General features: G+C 40.4%; 2 protein-coding genes across 6 annotated transcripts; one reads left to right on the top strand and one right to left on the bottom strand.

Moving 5' to 3' along the window:
* The first annotated feature begins 3 nt into the window (after window positions 1–3).
* LOC119731578 (protein phosphatase 1K, mitochondrial-like) lies at window positions 4–5,057 on the top strand. The gene is made up of 5 exons (XM_038204769.1): window positions 4–199; window positions 700–1,412; window positions 1,605–1,800; window positions 2,212–2,329; window positions 3,012–5,057. The coding sequence occupies exons 2-5, from the start codon at window positions 734–736 to the stop codon at window positions 3,267–3,269; spliced, it is 1,251 nt and encodes a 416-aa protein (XP_038060697.1). The 5' UTR covers window positions 4–199; window positions 700–733; the 3' UTR covers window positions 3,270–5,057.
* Window positions 5,058–6,413: 1,356 nt separating this feature from the next.
* LOC119731576 (coiled-coil domain-containing protein 6-like) lies at window positions 6,414–16,665 on the bottom strand. 5 transcript variants are annotated; one of them, XM_038204767.1, is made up of 9 exons: window positions 16,408–16,665; window positions 15,524–15,673; window positions 14,511–14,639; window positions 13,788–13,891; window positions 13,188–13,345; window positions 12,778–13,041; window positions 11,440–11,540; window positions 10,756–10,785; window positions 6,414–7,960 (listed from the first exon to the last, which is right to left on the bottom strand). In XM_038204767.1, the coding sequence occupies exons 1-9, from the start codon at window positions 16,624–16,626 to the stop codon at window positions 7,871–7,873; spliced, it is 1,245 nt and encodes a 414-aa protein (XP_038060695.1). In that variant the 5' UTR covers window positions 16,627–16,665; the 3' UTR covers window positions 6,414–7,870. The 5 variants fall into 5 exon arrangements, with proteins under 5 accessions (XP_038060695.1, XP_038060692.1, XP_038060693.1 ...); XM_038204764.1 differs by having other exon boundaries at window positions 11,440–11,573; window positions 16,408–16,664; XM_038204766.1 differs by lacking the exon at window positions 6,414–7,960 and adding an exon at window positions 9,346–9,419 and having other exon boundaries at window positions 11,440–11,573; window positions 16,408–16,664.
* Between the last annotated feature and the right edge of the window lie 310 nt (window positions 16,666–16,975).

The following is a 16,975-nucleotide window of genomic DNA, read 5'->3' as shown; positions in this document are numbered from 1 at the left end:
CAATTGCTGCATCGAGACAATGTTGAAGTTTCCAACAAAAGGTTTTTTTCTTGCGCTTGTTGTGGTGAACTTTTTTTGTGTGACTGTGAGTGTGGAATTCGGCCGATTTCATGGATTTGATTTGGGGAGCACCGTCCGCGTTCTGACTATTGGGGGCGCTGTTCAGAGCTAGCGGACAACATCTCGCCATCACAGGCTGGTGAGTGAATTTTAACTCTGAATTTCTCAAATGTTGTCGGTCCGAGGTCGTTAAAAATCATTTTCAACAAATTTTAAAGAGATTTTTGTGTGTGAGAAAGTCAAATTTTTGATGGAAGTAGGCCCAACTTATCGCTGTTTTAATATGAAAACCCAACATAGCTTAGCTGACTTTAGCCCCACTAGTGTGGCCGTCGGTATGCTGCGCTGAACCTAAGGTTCAGCGCAGCATACCGACGGCCACACTAGTGGGGCTAAGCTGACTTATGCACGTCGACACACACAAAAATTACCTGGGGCGGTGTTAAATTGGGGGGGGGGGGGGGCGTCTACTAGTTCTGGTTCTAGAAGTAGGTCAGGGACGCCTTTTTGCGATCTGTATAACCAAGGATACATTTCAACCAATTTACAAGTTACATGGAAGAGTTGTAAATGTAACCTGTAAAGTTCTTTTTTCTCATGAACATTTTTTGTTCTCATGATAATATTTGCTTGTTGCAGCTCCATACAGAAATGTAGGAATACCAAAACGAGGATGCAAAACACAACACGGAGGATCTTATTTATACTGAAATATCCCACACAAAAAGTATGTGAACCCTTGAAGAGATACATTTCAACCTTAGGAGGGGGTTACTGTAGCCAACGCAGGGACGCAGGAGCGTCCCACAATGCATCTGTTAACACTTGGTGCAAGGGTTGCGCAAGAAATGTCTCAAAATCATTAACGACAAATCTCAGGTACTATAGCATGCAGAGAATCTTCCTCAACAAATGGAGGACCGACACGGACGTTCTTTTCAAGAACAGTCACGACAGTAGGAATTTTTCCTGGCGTAACCGACCGCCTGACTGGGACAGCTACGGTACCTGGGAAAATCGCATCGAGGAACCCATACTCCTCCAGCAGAGCATCAAGCACGGCATCCCGATTCCCAAGATTTCTCTCTCGAATGTTGGTGCGGAGTCCCTGATTGGACGGCGCTTGACCAATGAGGACAGGATACGCATGGTCGAACTGGCCCCAAATCTCCTCTACTTTGGGATATTCGACGGGCACGGGGGTGCCACTGCGGCCGACTACGCTAGCTGCAACTTGGAACATCACATCGGGTATTGGCTGTGGAATGAATACGATCTGCAGGTGGTTCTGAAAAGGTCATTTGAGGATCTGGAGAACCGGTTCGCAAGACACCTGCACATGGACATCAGAGGTGATAATTGCAGCAAAAAAATATTAATAATTTATGCACAAATGATCTTTTCTTATCCTTTATTTTATCTGTATAACCAAAAAAGCTCTCCAAAGGTGCTTATAGCTACATGAATATGTACAGCTACTAATTTACAATCCTGATGTGGTTGACTGCATTGTTGGATTGTCTTTGTACATTTGCCATTACCAGATCCAGCCTTGGAAAACAGCGGCACCACAGCGACTGTGTGCCTCCTCCGAAACGGCAACGAGCTTGTGGTGGCCAACGTCGGCGACAGCCGGGCCATTCTGTGTCGCAAGGGGAAGGCAGTGAGACTGTCGCGCGACCACCAACCGGAGGTCGACACGGAACGGGAGAGGATTGAGGCTTCTAACGGTTTCATCAGGTAGTCCTCATTATGAGTAAGAATAGTGCCATAAAAATCTCTTATCTACTTGGTACTCACTTGGTACTTGGTTATTTTCCTCCTGAAACATCCTCTAGGGATCTTGACTAGGAGGTCAAGAGCAATAGTAAAAGTCTTTGACAGCTGAAAAAAACTGGGGAAATGCTGAAAACAGTCACCTACAGTCAAAGCATGGCTGTATCAAGTTGCATTAACAGTCGCAGCCAGTCAACCCTGCTTTATGTAAGCACAGGATTCCTGTCTGCTAAGATGGCTTTATTCAATTTTCAGCTAGAGGAAGAAAAGGAGTTTAAGATCCTTATTATTTTGTTCTGTGAAAGACTCAGATTCTAGACTATTCTCAGATGTTTAATAATCCTGATCCTTTTCTGATGTTTGTCCAAATTCAAGCTGGAATAGTAAAGGCCAACCGCTAGTCAACGGTGCACTGACAATGACGCGTAGTATAGGTGACGGACCACTGAAGCGATACGGCGTGATCGCACAGCCTGAGACAAAATCAGTAGAGGTGGGTGATAGCCAAAAGCTTGCCTTTCATGAAATATGTATAAATACTAGGCTTCCTTTAATACTAGTCAAATATCGTTTTAGGACATTATTTATACTAAGTGACTCGGTCCGTCAGTCAGAGTCTCAGTCAGTCGGGGAGTCAGTCAGTCATGTAGTCAGTCAGTGATGCATTCATTTGTCCCGTGAAACATTTCAAAGACCAAGTCAGCTCCTTGGGGAGTAGACAGCTCAATGCTGCCACTTTGGAGCAAAGCAGCTTAAATCAATCACAGTAACCATCTCTGCCCTAACAGGTACCCATTAACTCCTGGGTGGAGAGAAGCAATGACAGGCATGCAACTGGGAAGTCACAAAAAAAGAGGAAATTCAAATCTTTCCAAGATTTTGTACAGTGTTTTTCTATTTTCAATGGCACACATTGGAAGTGAAATCAGCTGATCCGAGGAAAATTGCCTGCCTGAATGAGTGGCACAGTGTCTTGCCCAAGGGCACGCGCACCACACCCCCCGAACTGGACTTGAACCCATATCTTTCAGAATTACCCACAAGTCTTGAGATCTTTCTACAAGCTTCAGATTGTGTTCCAGTCAGTTTCTTTTCAAAACTGTTTAATGATTTAAAACTCGGCCTAGTCCTTTTCACTTATTATATTTCAATAATTCATTACTTTCCTTGGGCAGATCAAGCACAGCAAAGACAGCATGCTGATCCTAGTGACGGACGGCATCATCTCCGTCATGACCGATCAAGAAGTCTGCGATTCCGTCAATCAGTGTCACGACCCACCCACCGCGGCCAACTTTGTCGCCGACCAGGCCTTGCAGTTCGGCAGCGAGGATAACGCAAGCATCGTGGTGGTTCCGTTAGCGCGGTGGGGATACGAGACGGGCAACAGCTCTGTGCGTACGATGCGATGGTTCGAGCGGTCTAAATCCTAATGTTTATTTCTGAAAGTATTTATAATTTTAAATTTTTGAAAATGTTAAAGATAATTTTGTGTGTGATTTTAAGTAATTGCAAGTATGGTGTACAAATATAATGGGGGATTCTTTTACATAGAGGAAAGCCATATGACTACTATGTTCAACAGGAATTAATCAAAGTAAAGATATATGTAGGACAAAATTATCATGTGACAGTACCACACATTTCAAACTCAACTTGTATATTCGTCAACTCTTGCTCTATTTTTATTTTTTAGAGAACTCTTTTTATCTTACATTTAAATTTGCCTTTGCAGATTTCTTGAGTGACAATGAAACCAAACATTTAAGACTGCCGTTTTTTTTATATAATCAACACATTACAAATTTGTATACTGCACTGTACATACGTATGCTGCATTTCGAGGCCATTTCACAAAAACTCAGTTGCTTAAAAATTATGAAGCTGGAAAAAAAAATTGGATGCTCCATACTTCAGCTACGGATATTTCTCTAGAAAAGAAGAAGAATGAAGATATTACACTTAACAGTAAAGAGAAATTAACGTTTACGCCGATTTATCCCCAAATAATACACAAAATACTACATTCCACTACCGTGGAATTCAAATTCCCCCAGGCAAAACAAAAATAATAATTGGCAAGACAAAACTTTTTAAATTCCACTACAAAATCTTAGCGCGAGAAAAAGCTAACCTCGTTTTTTTGAAGGGTTGCAATTCTACAATTACTGAATAAACCTCTTGACACTATGAAGACACACAATGTCAAATGGCACTGTGTTTTGAAACTGTTGCGTTAAATCGTTCCGGTACCCATGATATGTGTGGTAGCTTCGAAATTCAACAAGTTTATACAAGTCTGTTACTTATACATGCACATCAACTGCTTAAGAATTTGAGGCCAGTACACAAGCTACACACATTCTTGGTTAAAAAAAAATGAAGAAAAAACAAAAAGGATCCATCACCTTCGCAATCAATGTTACAACGTTGGTATTTCAGCTTTTTAAATCATATCGCCTTTTCACATGGTCAAAACTGAAACAATTTATATTCATGTTCACAAGTATAATTGCCAGAAATTATCACTTGAGTTATTGTGACCTTTTTGAAATTTCAGTTATCTACAGTTCAACATCAACGATTGATTTTTTTTTTTTTTTCAATTGCAACCCTAGTTCTTTTACTCAGTATGTACGAAACCATTTATGCTCTTACCACCTCATAGCATTGTATATACAACATGTGCATATATGTTTAGCAAGTGCAACATGTTTTACACATGTACGTAAATTAATTGCGTAATGCCATCATGTCAAAGGTCTCTTCAAACTTTCAGAAATAATGATGTTTTTCCCATACTTGATGTATACAATAAGCCATTTGCAAGTGACCCATGCCCTTTGGGATTTGCTTGGCACATTGTAACTTTGAAATCTCCAGACCAAAGACACTGTTGCTAATCACATCATTCGGGGCAAGCTCTTGCACAGTTACGTAAGAGACGCTCAGCACCAATACAATGTACATTGTTCACAATGTGTGAGAATGGCACAAAGACACCAGACCATGCCGGAGCTGGAGGTTGCTAGCATAAGGCTTGCCCCGAATCACGTGATATAGTAACAGTCTCTTTGGTAGGCCCATCTTAGCAAAGCATTGGAAAGTCAGCGTTCCAGATTTTATTCAAATTTAACTCGCAAATGGCTTATTAGCCAGTTGACACAAACTGCATGTATTTATAGCATTAGGAGTTAGAAACAGTGCAGCAACTTTAACAATTCTAAGTAACAAACAATATTAGTTACTAAAACTCCTTTCAATCAACCATGGCCTGCCCATTATGGACGTGGGGCGGCAACACGTGCGCCACTCCATTATCACACCGCAGGTTCAGCTGCGAGCATCTTACGTACTTGCAGGCATGTTTGACATTTTGTGCACACATGTCCGGCATAAATCATGACTGTGATTGGTCAACGCACCACGAGGTGGAGCAAAATGGATTGGTCCATTGTGTTATGACGTTGGTTGTAAATAGTGCCCTTGTCATTAGAGCGTTTACATACAAACAGCACCAATGGGTGAAAGTAACATTGATTATAGTAGTCCTATTTTGGACTTATATGTATTATCACGGTTTACTTTTTTGTATAGTGTTTGAATTCTGACAGTTGTACATAAAAGCATGCTTGTTGAAATGACGTTGGTGCAATAAATACGATTGGATAATTACTACTGTAAACCCTCATGATTGTTAATAATGGTAAAACAAGGCTTATATACCACAGCTAGATGAGAGGAACACACCCAAGCACTGAAAGCTCTGCATATTGGTTTTTTTCTTTACAAATTATTTGTCGCAGAATTTCAATCTATGGATCAATTTTTTTCAAGAACTCTAAATAATAAATACCTCTACAGCAGAATTTTTGTGTGAAACAAGATTAGCAGCAGTTTTATCTACAGAGTGCTAGCATATCACCCTGTCAAGCTACCTGACTTAGCTGTACTCGACTAAATAACAGTCATTTTAATTTTTTTGCACATTTATGCTTCCCTTTATAAATGCCCTACACTATATGTTATCCCACGAGCGTGAGTGGAACACGGAATAATGTAGTGCATCTGTGTCCCACTTCGGCCTCGTGGTATGTGGGATACAGACGCACTACATTTTCCCTGTTCCATGAGTGCGAGCATGATAACGAATTAATCTTCAACTTAACAAACTGGTGCCCGTAAAAGAAACCCAACCCCCAGAGTTTACAGAAGGGCTTTGAAGCTCTACGGGGTAAACTGCAACTTTTGCGAGCGTCTTCTGTCGCGCGTAAAAATGCGCGCGCATACGAAACATGACATCTGTTTAAAATTCCATGTAGCCTGGTGTTTCTTTTGAAAATTCCTCACAAATGGCATTCAAAATCTTTCTCTTTCACTGTCTGAAAAGTTACTAAGAAATTTGTAAAGTTCTAAGGTGCTAAGTAATTGATCTGATAATCTGGAACCGGTTACCGACATCAGCGGGTACTCGGTTCGAATGCACACCCCTATTCATTTGACAAAACAGTTTAAGTAAAATGCAACAAAATTTTTGAGAATGAACACGGGAGGTGTGACGATATTACACAACAAAATGCAATACAGTAATTGGCCTTTTTTAAATACTTGACTATTTTAAAAGATTTTTTTAACAAATCTGTTTTAACAGAACAAAGCTTTCGACTTGTACACTCCCCCTTCTCACATAAATCATAATAAAAACATACATTTATCAACAGAACAGAATCATATAATTTTTTTTATCATTAAATATTTACAATATTTTTTTTTCTTAAATATCTATATACTCCACAATATTCAACGCAACCAGGGCCACTTTCAAACTTTTCTCAACAGGTTTTCGACTTAACATGTATGTGCAATGTGAATTAAAGATAATTGTCCACATCAACTCTAAATTCACAAGGCGATAATTTCTGAAATATTGAATCGTACTTGTACAAGAAACTGATAATTCTTTTATGATGGCTTGTATTCATGAGTTCTCTTATAGTCAAACATGCATTATGGTAAGTTTTCTTTCAATGGATACTGTTATGTAATGATTACCAATTTAAGAAAAGGCATTTCACAGATAATATATTTTTTACTAAAGCCAAACATCAGAATTTTGTGAGTCCAATTTTTTTTCTCCCCCGCCAGGGTGTTTTTCTAAAAATGGCCTCTGGTTTTACACCTACCAACAAAATGAACCAAACTTTTTACAAAACATCAATTGCAGACAAATGCAGATCTGCCACACTTTTTTCACAACTAGCAAAAAAAAATGAATCTGCATTGTAAAGTCCAAAGACTTTATAAGTTTTATATGCAAAAATATTTCAACACTCTTGCAAAAAAATATCAAAATTTGCATTTTTTTTAGCGGTGCTTCGTTCACATTCAGATGTTTTTTTTTCAAATGCATCAGCTCCCACAATTCTTTGGCAGGTACAGTTTTTCTTTTGTGGACCGTTTTCAGTTCATGTTTTGACGCAAGTCTGTAAAAATTGGCAGGTTCGCAAGGCACATTGAAAATGTTTTACAGAGAGCCAATTTGTGAGAGGGCATATGTACAGAATGTCCAAGTTACAAATATGTTCTTCATTACAGTTTAATAGCAACGCGTTGTACATTTTGTTATATAGACAACTGCAATTTTCTTTCATAGCCGTAAGAAAAACAACACTGATTGCGATTTAAATTTCACAAACTTTTTTTTTTTTCATGCGTATCAAATCAGGATTTTGGCATGCATTCTTCAAACTACAGTAATTCCACATTTTTCTTTTTTTCATCATTATTGGTTTGCGGTAAACCAACCCGTGCAAAGCTAAGGCTCGGACTTGTCAAGTAGCCTGTCTACTCAAGATGTCTTTCAGCATCTTCGACAATCTTTAATTGTTTAATCTAGGACCATATTCCTTCCTCTTGGTACTATTTGAATGTCAACTGACCATCTTCAAGATTCTCGAAGGGATGGGCTGAGATCAGTCCTCCTTCAACGTCTTTCCTGCATCTTGTCTGTCTCGTACGGGAGAGGTTCGAATCCCTACGAGGTCGGAGCCGTGGGCTTGATGAACTTTTCAGGGTTGTGGCTTCCGGAGCTGCTGCCTGCCGTCGCTACGGCAACCCGGTGCCTCTGTTGACAGACCAGAAAAGAAGAGACACATATTTACTTAGACGTATTGTATAGGCCTACTCGGTATCTTTTTAGTCCCTTTTTTTGGGTCCAAGATAGTGAGACAGATACATCCATCTCAAAGTGATACCAGCGTCGTAGTCAGGTCTATCTCAAGTCTTAAGCATGTCCTCTAGTCGAGCCACTAACTACTCAAATGTTCTGTGATAAAGGCATTCCTTTGTTTTGTTAGAGTGTTTACAATTATGTTAACAATGTTATCATCAAAAATGTATCTTCTAGTTAATGACACTTGATGATGTCATTATGACATCGCAATTTGGAGCACATCCCACATGGATTGGCAATGCTTGTGCTAAGTTTCAAGTAAGATCTCATTAGAATGCACTGTTAGGCGCTATCTAGATATTTTTGTTTCCGGCCTCAATACTAGCTAAGTATGCATGTATACAGCATCAGCCCAGGGGGTATTAAGACAGAGCTACAGTATGTTAAAAGCAATGGTTTAAACATTAAATGTTTCAGGTGAGGGGGGGGGGGTGTCAGTATGCCAACCCTAAAATAAACGTTTAGGTAAATAATAAATAAGTTATGAAGGAAATAATTGCAACATGGGTCTTCAGTAAGTGTGCCTGCTTTCTTCAGTGCTTGCCCAAATTTTTGAAAAGTTCCCTGCAGTTTTGAATACTAAAAACAACCCAGCTAAAATCTAGTTTTTTTAGTTCGGCAAAAGATAGAATAATCTTGTTAATTGTCTGAATACCACATGCAGAAAGAACATTTATATGAAAATGTTTAAAAACCTTCACCAATCTGGCATTTTAGTTTACCTTCAACCAAAGCGATAAAAGTCAATGTATGTAAAAGGAAAATAAACCAATAATTTAGAAGTGCGACAAAACGAAGAAGATATTAATTCAAAGAACTTGCATTGAAAGCCTTACAGATGGACTTTTCCAATCCTTTTTTAACCCTAACCTTTCTGAATCCTCCAAAATCCTCCAGGTGGTTTTTGGAGGATTGAGGCTGAATGACAAAGAAAGTGTCAGTTGATTTGAGGATGCATTGCGTTGAGTTTGTAGGCTGTACCCTGCAATGTTTATGTTCAGTTATGCATTATGCTTTTATGCTTGATATCATCTTCACAGCTTCTGAATGTCATCGGCACTGCCTCAACCCATTAACAGTGATTGCTGGAGGATTTTGAAGGATTGAGGCAATGGTCACCCCTCCACTGATCAATTGCACGAAATAACGGATGATTGTGGAGGATTGAGGCCGAGCCCAATAGTTTCAAGGTGGCAATTGGGAAGATTTTGCAGGATTGAGGATGGTTCCTAGCCAAAAAGGGCCTAGGGGTTAGGTAGGGTTAAGGGTTTTTAATATTTTAGGGTTACTAATTTCAGAGCAGAGGAGACATACTTACCTGTAGCTGGGACTGTGAGGGGTGGCCAATTTGCTGAAGGGGATGCAAACAGGGAGGGGGGTTGAAAATTAAGCCACTTTATTTTTGCTGTGAAATAGGTTAAAGGTCTTTTGGGAGACGGTGTTATTTCTGGAGAGACCCAACGAAACGCATTAAACGCTGTTCTGTAAATTAGACTACCACAGTACTACTATTGGCCAATTACTAAGTATCTCTTTTTGCAATGAATATTTGTAAAACTTTTTTTGCGAGGATGCATACAAGCAGCAATTGCTGCAGTGAATTTATATATATTTTTTTTATACCAGATATGTAGGTCTTTGGTTTCCTTAAAATGGGAAAATCCAAAGAATTTGTCATTGTTTGGCCTGCTTCGTACAGGTGTGTTAAGGAAGGGAATGCGTTAATACATGAAATACTACAGACGTTGCGAGGGTAAAAAATTTTCAGGAAGAGAAAGGACGATAAACTTCTCTGTAAAGCCTAGTCAAGAATTTGGTAGGAAAAGATAGAATCACGCAGTATACCAGACAGAACCCTTACTCACAGAGGGCACTTTGTTGCTTTGAACAAGTGAAAGGCAAAAAAACTGTACACAGGGATCAACGTGGATTTTGTTTTAAATTAATTGTTCAGCAAAGTTTTAAACTGTATTTGTTGTTTTTGTACGGCATCGCACACTAAACCTGTCTTTGTTGTTGTTAATATCAAACAAAACCCGAGGCTGGAACTAGACTTTCTTGTCCAGGGGCGGATCAAGGAATTTTGGCAGGGGGGGGGGGGGGGTTTCATCAGCAAATGAATACGGAAATGTAGATGGATTTTTTTTCTCACGCCACTTGGCCTGCATTAAATCAATAGGGGGGGGGGGGGGGGCTTGTAACTTACTTTCAATTGGGGGTGCTGTTTAAATCCGACAATCACATAATTTTTAATATATTTCTATGGCCAAAAAAAAATTCAGCCACAGCTGGATCTACGCCTGCTGTCGTAACTCAGTCTACAGCTCTGCGACTTTGGAGCCCTCATCTTGGGCTGTGTCTGATTTGCTTGGCTGTGGCAGCAGTGCAGATGCCTAAAGGGATGTGGCTTCTTATAAGTGCATGTGTAATTGTAAGCCGTAGTCGCGTTATTTAGACAGCCTAAGAATCAGTCTATGGCAGCTTCATCGTTAATTCAAAGCAGCGGTACAGGGGAGGATTTATGACATTAGTATTACATGTATATATTGTCGGAAGTTGTTTTTTTTATTAGTAGTATAGAAGGATACATGTAGGAAAAGAGTCCATGGGGAAAAGTTGTTAAAAGGAACCTTTTTTTTTTTGTAGGTGAGACAAGAGATGGCAGGGAGGGGGACCATGAATCTTACCTGACCCTGTGAAGGAGGTGTGGAGCCCATCTAAAGGGGGTAAACAGGGGGGCAAAGTTAGGCACTTCACCCTATCACAGATGCTTTTAAGAATGGCAGTGGTTTTATGTCCACTGGAATTCTCCGTCCTTTCTTTCTTTTCCTGTTTTCCTGTCGTACAAAATTTGTTTGGGCGCTTCACAAACGAGTTCCCCTAGCTCCTAAAAAAGTGCTCCATTTGTAAAGTCATCCTCTTTCAAGAAAATGTTACATGACCTGAGTTAAAGCTCAACGTAAACTGCCTAAAGGGACATCCGGCAGATTTTTCGGATAAATTAATCCTCCTATTTCAAGAGATTTTCCCCCTATTTTAACCCACTCAATCCAACACAGATTTTGGTACTGGATCACACGTCTCACTATTCCAAATTCAGACTTGGCACTTCACATAAGCAATTGTTTTTTTTGGTCTCAAACACTTTTCTAAAACTCTAACTTTAATTTATAAAACAAGCTAAGTTTACTTCACAAAATGTATGTGGATGGGGTACACAAAAACATTTGTTGGAAAAATTCAGTAATTGTAAAATTCAAATCTGTACTCTTAAAAAAAAAATCAAACACAGAAAAAAAGTCAGCGACAATTCGGCAAATGTAAACTCAACACCAGTTCTCTTGGGGAAAAAGGCAAACTCTAGTACTCACATGAACTAGGTGGCTTGGCCCAACCGGTGGGGACGTTCCGTACGGACTGATGGGGGAGGGGTGGCTGGTGGGCCCCACTGCAAAGGGCGTACTCCGGCTGGCTGGTGATGACGGAGAGAAAGCAGTGTGCATCGCTGTCAGTACGCGTAGTTGGTGTCATACACACACACACACACACAGCATTTACATGTAGTTGGCGTCATACAGACAGCACGTTCAGAACATGTAGTTGGTGTCATACACACACAGCATGTACACAGATGAAGCAGGCAGGCAGTGATGCAATGGAAGAAAACCAGGGATTGGTTGGGAAAGGGGTGGAGTTTGAGGATGGCAAAACAAATTGAAAAAAAAAGAAGAAAGAGTGGCATCACTTGCATGCAACTTGCTGTCCGTGCATGTATAATGGCTTATTGCAGAAAAAGACATGCGTGACATGTAGATGGGTAAGGCAGATCGACTATGCTTTTTGAACGTACGAAACAACAACTTCAGATGATCAAACACATGTAAATGTAGTTCACAAATTTGAGTACAAAGATTCTCTCTCCTTCGCAATGCTCACTTAAATGCAGGAAATATTCTATGGTAGGTAAACTATGCATCTCTACATCTGCAAATACAGGTGCATGACTTTCAAGCCCGTTTACATCAAGAAACTAACAGTGCCAGCATATTTCATAATCAATCTACAAGCGCAATTATTCATCACAAAAATGCAAGCAAACAAAGTCCACAGTTAAAAAAAACAATAATGGCAGTGGGAGAATGCAGTTAGCTTGAAATGTTGCTCCAAATCCAAAACACATGTTAATAGATAACAAACGTACATTTCAATATCAATCCATATGGAAATTCTTGGAAATTAAAAAGCTCATGGCTGTTAACACAATTTTGCAATGTAACAGTAAACTACATGTAGTGATCTCAAAAATTTAGCTGTTCATGTCTGTCTGCAATTTCAAACTACCTTTTTCGATGAAATAGTACAATCTTACACGCAAAGACCATTTTGAGACAAACTTCTCAAATCTCTAGTTCAAAAACAAAAGGGTGCAATATGTATGTGGACATCTGCTTTCCTACTATCGAAACAGCAAAAAAGTAGATCTAACGTTTTTGTAAATATACACTTTTCAACTTTTCTGATTTTCTACTACAACATGTAGAGAAGTAGATTGAATGTTTTGCCAAGATGCGTTCCCCCCTACTTTTCTCTTTTTTTTGCTATCAGAAAAGTAACTCTTACTTTCCGGCGTCAACTAACGATTCAGAAACAACAAATTAATATTTTTTTTTACTTGCAAGCCTCCGTTAATTTACTTTTACTGCACTAACCTGGTGATATGGGTCTATTACTAGGGTTAGGCGAGTACGGGATGGGGCTGGAGATGGTCCGAGGTCGCAGGTTCCCGATCCCGTGGACGGCCATCTCGTTGAACTGTCTCTCGTCGTCCATCTCCAGGCTGGACTCGCTCTCCGACAGGTGTCTGCTCAGGGCTTCCCTCCTCTCCTGCTCCAGGAGAAGCTTGCGTTGCAGGCGGAGGTTCTCCTCCTTGAACTCACGCTCCTCCTGCACCAAGTGGGCCATCTTTTCTTCATCTGAGGACGAAAATGCATCTTGAGATGAAAGTTTGTGTAATTGAAAGCCATAGGTAAGTAATACAGACATGGCCTATATGGTAATCTGATACTTCACTTGTCCACAAGATTGCTTCTTCCTGAAGATGTCGTACAATCTTACTTACGTTCAATTTGTGAGGACATCAGCTGGCCTTTGAGTTTGCGGACTTCGTTGCGTAGCTGGTCGACGTAAACGCTCAGGTTATCGGTGGTGTTACCGTTCTTGATTTCTCTGGGTGAGGCCGGGGCCGAGACAGGCTCATCCAACTTTTCCTGAAGCATTCTGAAGTTAAAAATAGGATTTGCGTAACAAAATTTGTCATATTAAGTAAAGTTTATAAGAAGCTAATATGGCCCATCTGGCCGGCATTTATCTCCCGATTGCTTGGCACGAAATGACTGAGAATATTTCTACTCCCCTTGGATGGGGTGCCAGCCAAATGCAGGTTACTCACCAGCTAATGCTTTATTCGTATATTCCTGGGTGGAGAGAGTAAAGTTGGGGTGAAGTGGCTTGCCCAAGGACACAACATATAGCCAGCGGCACGATTCAAACCCAAATCCTCTGATCTTGAGTCACAAACCCGAACCACTCGGCCAAACTCCTTATATATTATATTCCATTTCATACATCTTGAAGACTGCTTTGCGTCCCTGAGTAAATATTCCATGTTTTAATTATACAAATATTATAAGAAAAGATGAAATCTTAAACTAATACCAACCTCTTCTCTGCTTCAAGACGATCCATCCTCTTCCAGAGTCTGTTGACTAGTGCTTCTTGCTCCTGCTCAAGACAATTCTCAAGGTCCACTTTCTCTCTTCTCAACTGAAACAAAAAAAAGAACAAGCCATCATTCAGCTTCGGACTGAATTGAGTTAAAATAGATACTCTCTACTGTTGCAAGCGAGCACGGCTTGGAAATCCCTTCAGAAGGCCATTGCTTCGGAACTGCTAGTAGCCAGTGTACTGAATCTGGTGACAATTTAACAAAACTTTCATACACCGTTTACAACATCAGCTTTACTGCCATAGAATTTATTGTCCATATTTGAACACATGTAAGTGATTCATGACTCATGCATCCGACTCAAGCTTGATTTTTGTGACTTGAGACTCAGATCTCGAGTACATCTAAATTTAGACTCTACCGATGACTCAGACTTGGTATTTGATGACTCGAATATAAGCCTGTCCTCTTAATATATTTTATCCTCTGCAATATTTCCCTGCCTATTTCACTCAACTAAATCTAAATTATACATGTTAGTACATGTAAGGATAGACGTACGTCGACAACCTTCTAGGTGTTTGTACGTTTATGGAACAGAAACAGAAGAGACTTGAGTCAATCTCCAAAATTTGTTGTATTGTTTAAGTGCGGATGCATTGCCTGTTAAAGAATTGAAAACAGGAAGAAGGCCAGGTCACGAGTCCTTTTCAGTACCTCTTCTAGTTTCTTCTGTTTTGAGACGGTGTCATTCTCCAGTCTCTCAATCTTCCTCATCAGCTTGTTGACTTGGTATTCTTGCTCCTGCTCTAGCGTCCTCTCCAACTGATGCTTCTCCTGTCGAAGCTGTAGACAGAAAGAAAAAAAATTATCTCACTCAAGAAAACAATTACAATCGATGATCAGTCAATGATCATCAATAGCAATTTCAAAGATATGTAAAGGGGGGGGGGGGGGGGGGGCGGGGGGGGGGAAGTAAAGGGGGGGGGGAGAAGAGCAAGACATCATTCAACTTTTGGAGGCACCATTCATAATGCATATGTGCAGAATTTGTGTGTAATGTCTACCCGCGTAGTCACATTTCGAGTCCCTTCAAAGCACTATTTGCTATTAAATTTACCAACATTAACCCTAACCCCCTGGCCCTTTTTTGCTAGGAACCATCCACAATCCTCCAAAATTTTGCACATACGCCAAAATGAAGGATACCCACTGCCTCAATCCTTCAAAATCCTCCAACAGTCCTGCCACTCAAAATGCATTCAGCCTTAATCCTCCAAAATCCTCCTCTCCTTCAAACACCATTCAGCCTCAATCCTCCAAAATCCTCTTCTTCTTCAAACACCATTCAGCCTCAATCCTCCAAAATCAACCGATACTGAATATCCATGTGCCCTCAAATCCTCCACAATCCTCCAAAATTGTACGTGTTGCATTCAGCCTCAATCCTCCAAAATCCTCCAAAACTGCCCGGACGACTTTGGAGGATTGAGGAAGATTACAGTTAAACAGCTAAAACTGCCATTTTCCCAGTCCATTTCTTTGAATCCCCCCCCCCTTTTTTTTTACTCCATCATGTCATGACGGAGTAAGTCGTTGCTGCCTAATTTGCGAGATAAACAAGTTGACAGCACTACTGTAACAAGATCACGCGCGAGTTGAAGAAAGCACTAAGCCACTGTGAGATTCCCTTCTTTACTGCAAGGCCGGCTCATCGCTCCTTAACTGACCTGGACAAGTTTCCTGGACAGGTCGTTAGTCAGGAACTCTTCCTCTTGCTCATAGTTGACAGCTAGCTTCTCCTTCTCCTTCTTCAGGGCCTGGATCTTCTTGAGGAGCGTGTTGCTGATGTATTCCTCTTCTTGCTCTGCTTGCGCTTGCTAAACAAAAAAAAAGAACAGACGAATTACAAAGTAATGACAGTAATTATTGTTTTACGTATCAAGACTTGGAAAGGGAAGTTTTGGAGACAGTGGTAAGTGAAGGCGATGCTAATTCTGGTGGTAGTGGGTGTAATGGGTGCTATTTCAAAGACCTCGGAAAAACACTTTAGGACAATTGGACAAGGGGGAATTAGTACAGACAGTTGCAATTCAAGGTTCAGAAAGGATCCTGCGGTTGAAAAAAACCCTTAGTTTTCAGTAAACAGACGTAATTCCAAATCCAATCCATTGTTTGATTGTTGCTCTCTTAATATGCCCTTATTTCTGTAGGGCAGTCAGGATTATGGATTTAGAGGGAACTTATGGGGTAAAATGGTGAAAATGGCGACAAAATACAATAGGAAGGTGTGCCAACTCATGTGTGATGCCATGGCGGAAAGAACTGTGTTGATTTCCACGGCAATAGCTTGAAAAGTCACGAAAGTTGAAGTCGAACATGTTGGAAAAATGGATATTTAAGTCAATGTTTTTCAGTGTTTTTGTCAAAATACTGTTAAAAAGCTTGAAAACTGGGGGAAAGGATGATTGCTTGATGTTGCAAAAGTCAGTTTGGATCAATAGGAACTGTTTTTTTTTTAAAACTAAACAAACGGAGATGTCCTAAAGTACACCCCCACTGGACCATTAAGATTATGAGTCATTAAATCCCATTGCATTCCACAGACACTTACAATATTCACACTCGCTCGCTTCAGATCGCGATTTTCCCCTTGAAGGGACTTGCAGCGCATCTTGTAGGTTTCCAATTCAATCTTCAACACCTTGTTCTCCTGCTCCAAGGAGGCGATTCTGTTCAGCAGCTCCTCTTTGCGAGTGGGAATGGACATCTTTATGCTGTCCGTGTCGCTTTCGATCTCGCTTGCGCTCGCACTGTCTGCCATGTCGGCCATGTTTTTCTCGTCTGCTAAATTGTCGCTGGTTCTCGTCAATTCCGTCGATGCACCGCTGTGGTCGAGTCAGGCTGTAGTCGGAATACCAGTAAAAAAATATGCTAAGTTCTGGAAAACTGCAAAACTGAACAAAACAATGATGAAAGTGATCATCATTTCGGAATCTTGCCCCTAACATACTAATTAATTAGAAAGCAAAATAATCGGGTTTGCGATAATAAGGTAATTCGTAAACAAAGTGTTTATCTTTCCTCCCTTCGAGGGCGCTATTATTAAGTCAATTTTACAGCATCAAAATGTTGGCAAAACTAGTTCAGTCGGAAAAAAACCAGCTGAGAATTTGTTGTAG

The sequence above is a fragment of the Patiria miniata genome, unplaced genomic scaffold, assembly GCF_015706575.1.
Source record: "Patiria miniata isolate m_02_andy unplaced genomic scaffold, ASM1570657v1 HiC_scaffold_24, whole genome shotgun sequence".
Classification (NCBI taxonomy): domain Eukaryota; kingdom Metazoa; phylum Echinodermata; class Asteroidea; order Valvatida; family Asterinidae; genus Patiria; species Patiria miniata.
The sequence above is the reverse complement of the archived record's forward strand: the minus strand, read 5'-3'. Positions and strand labels throughout refer to the sequence as shown.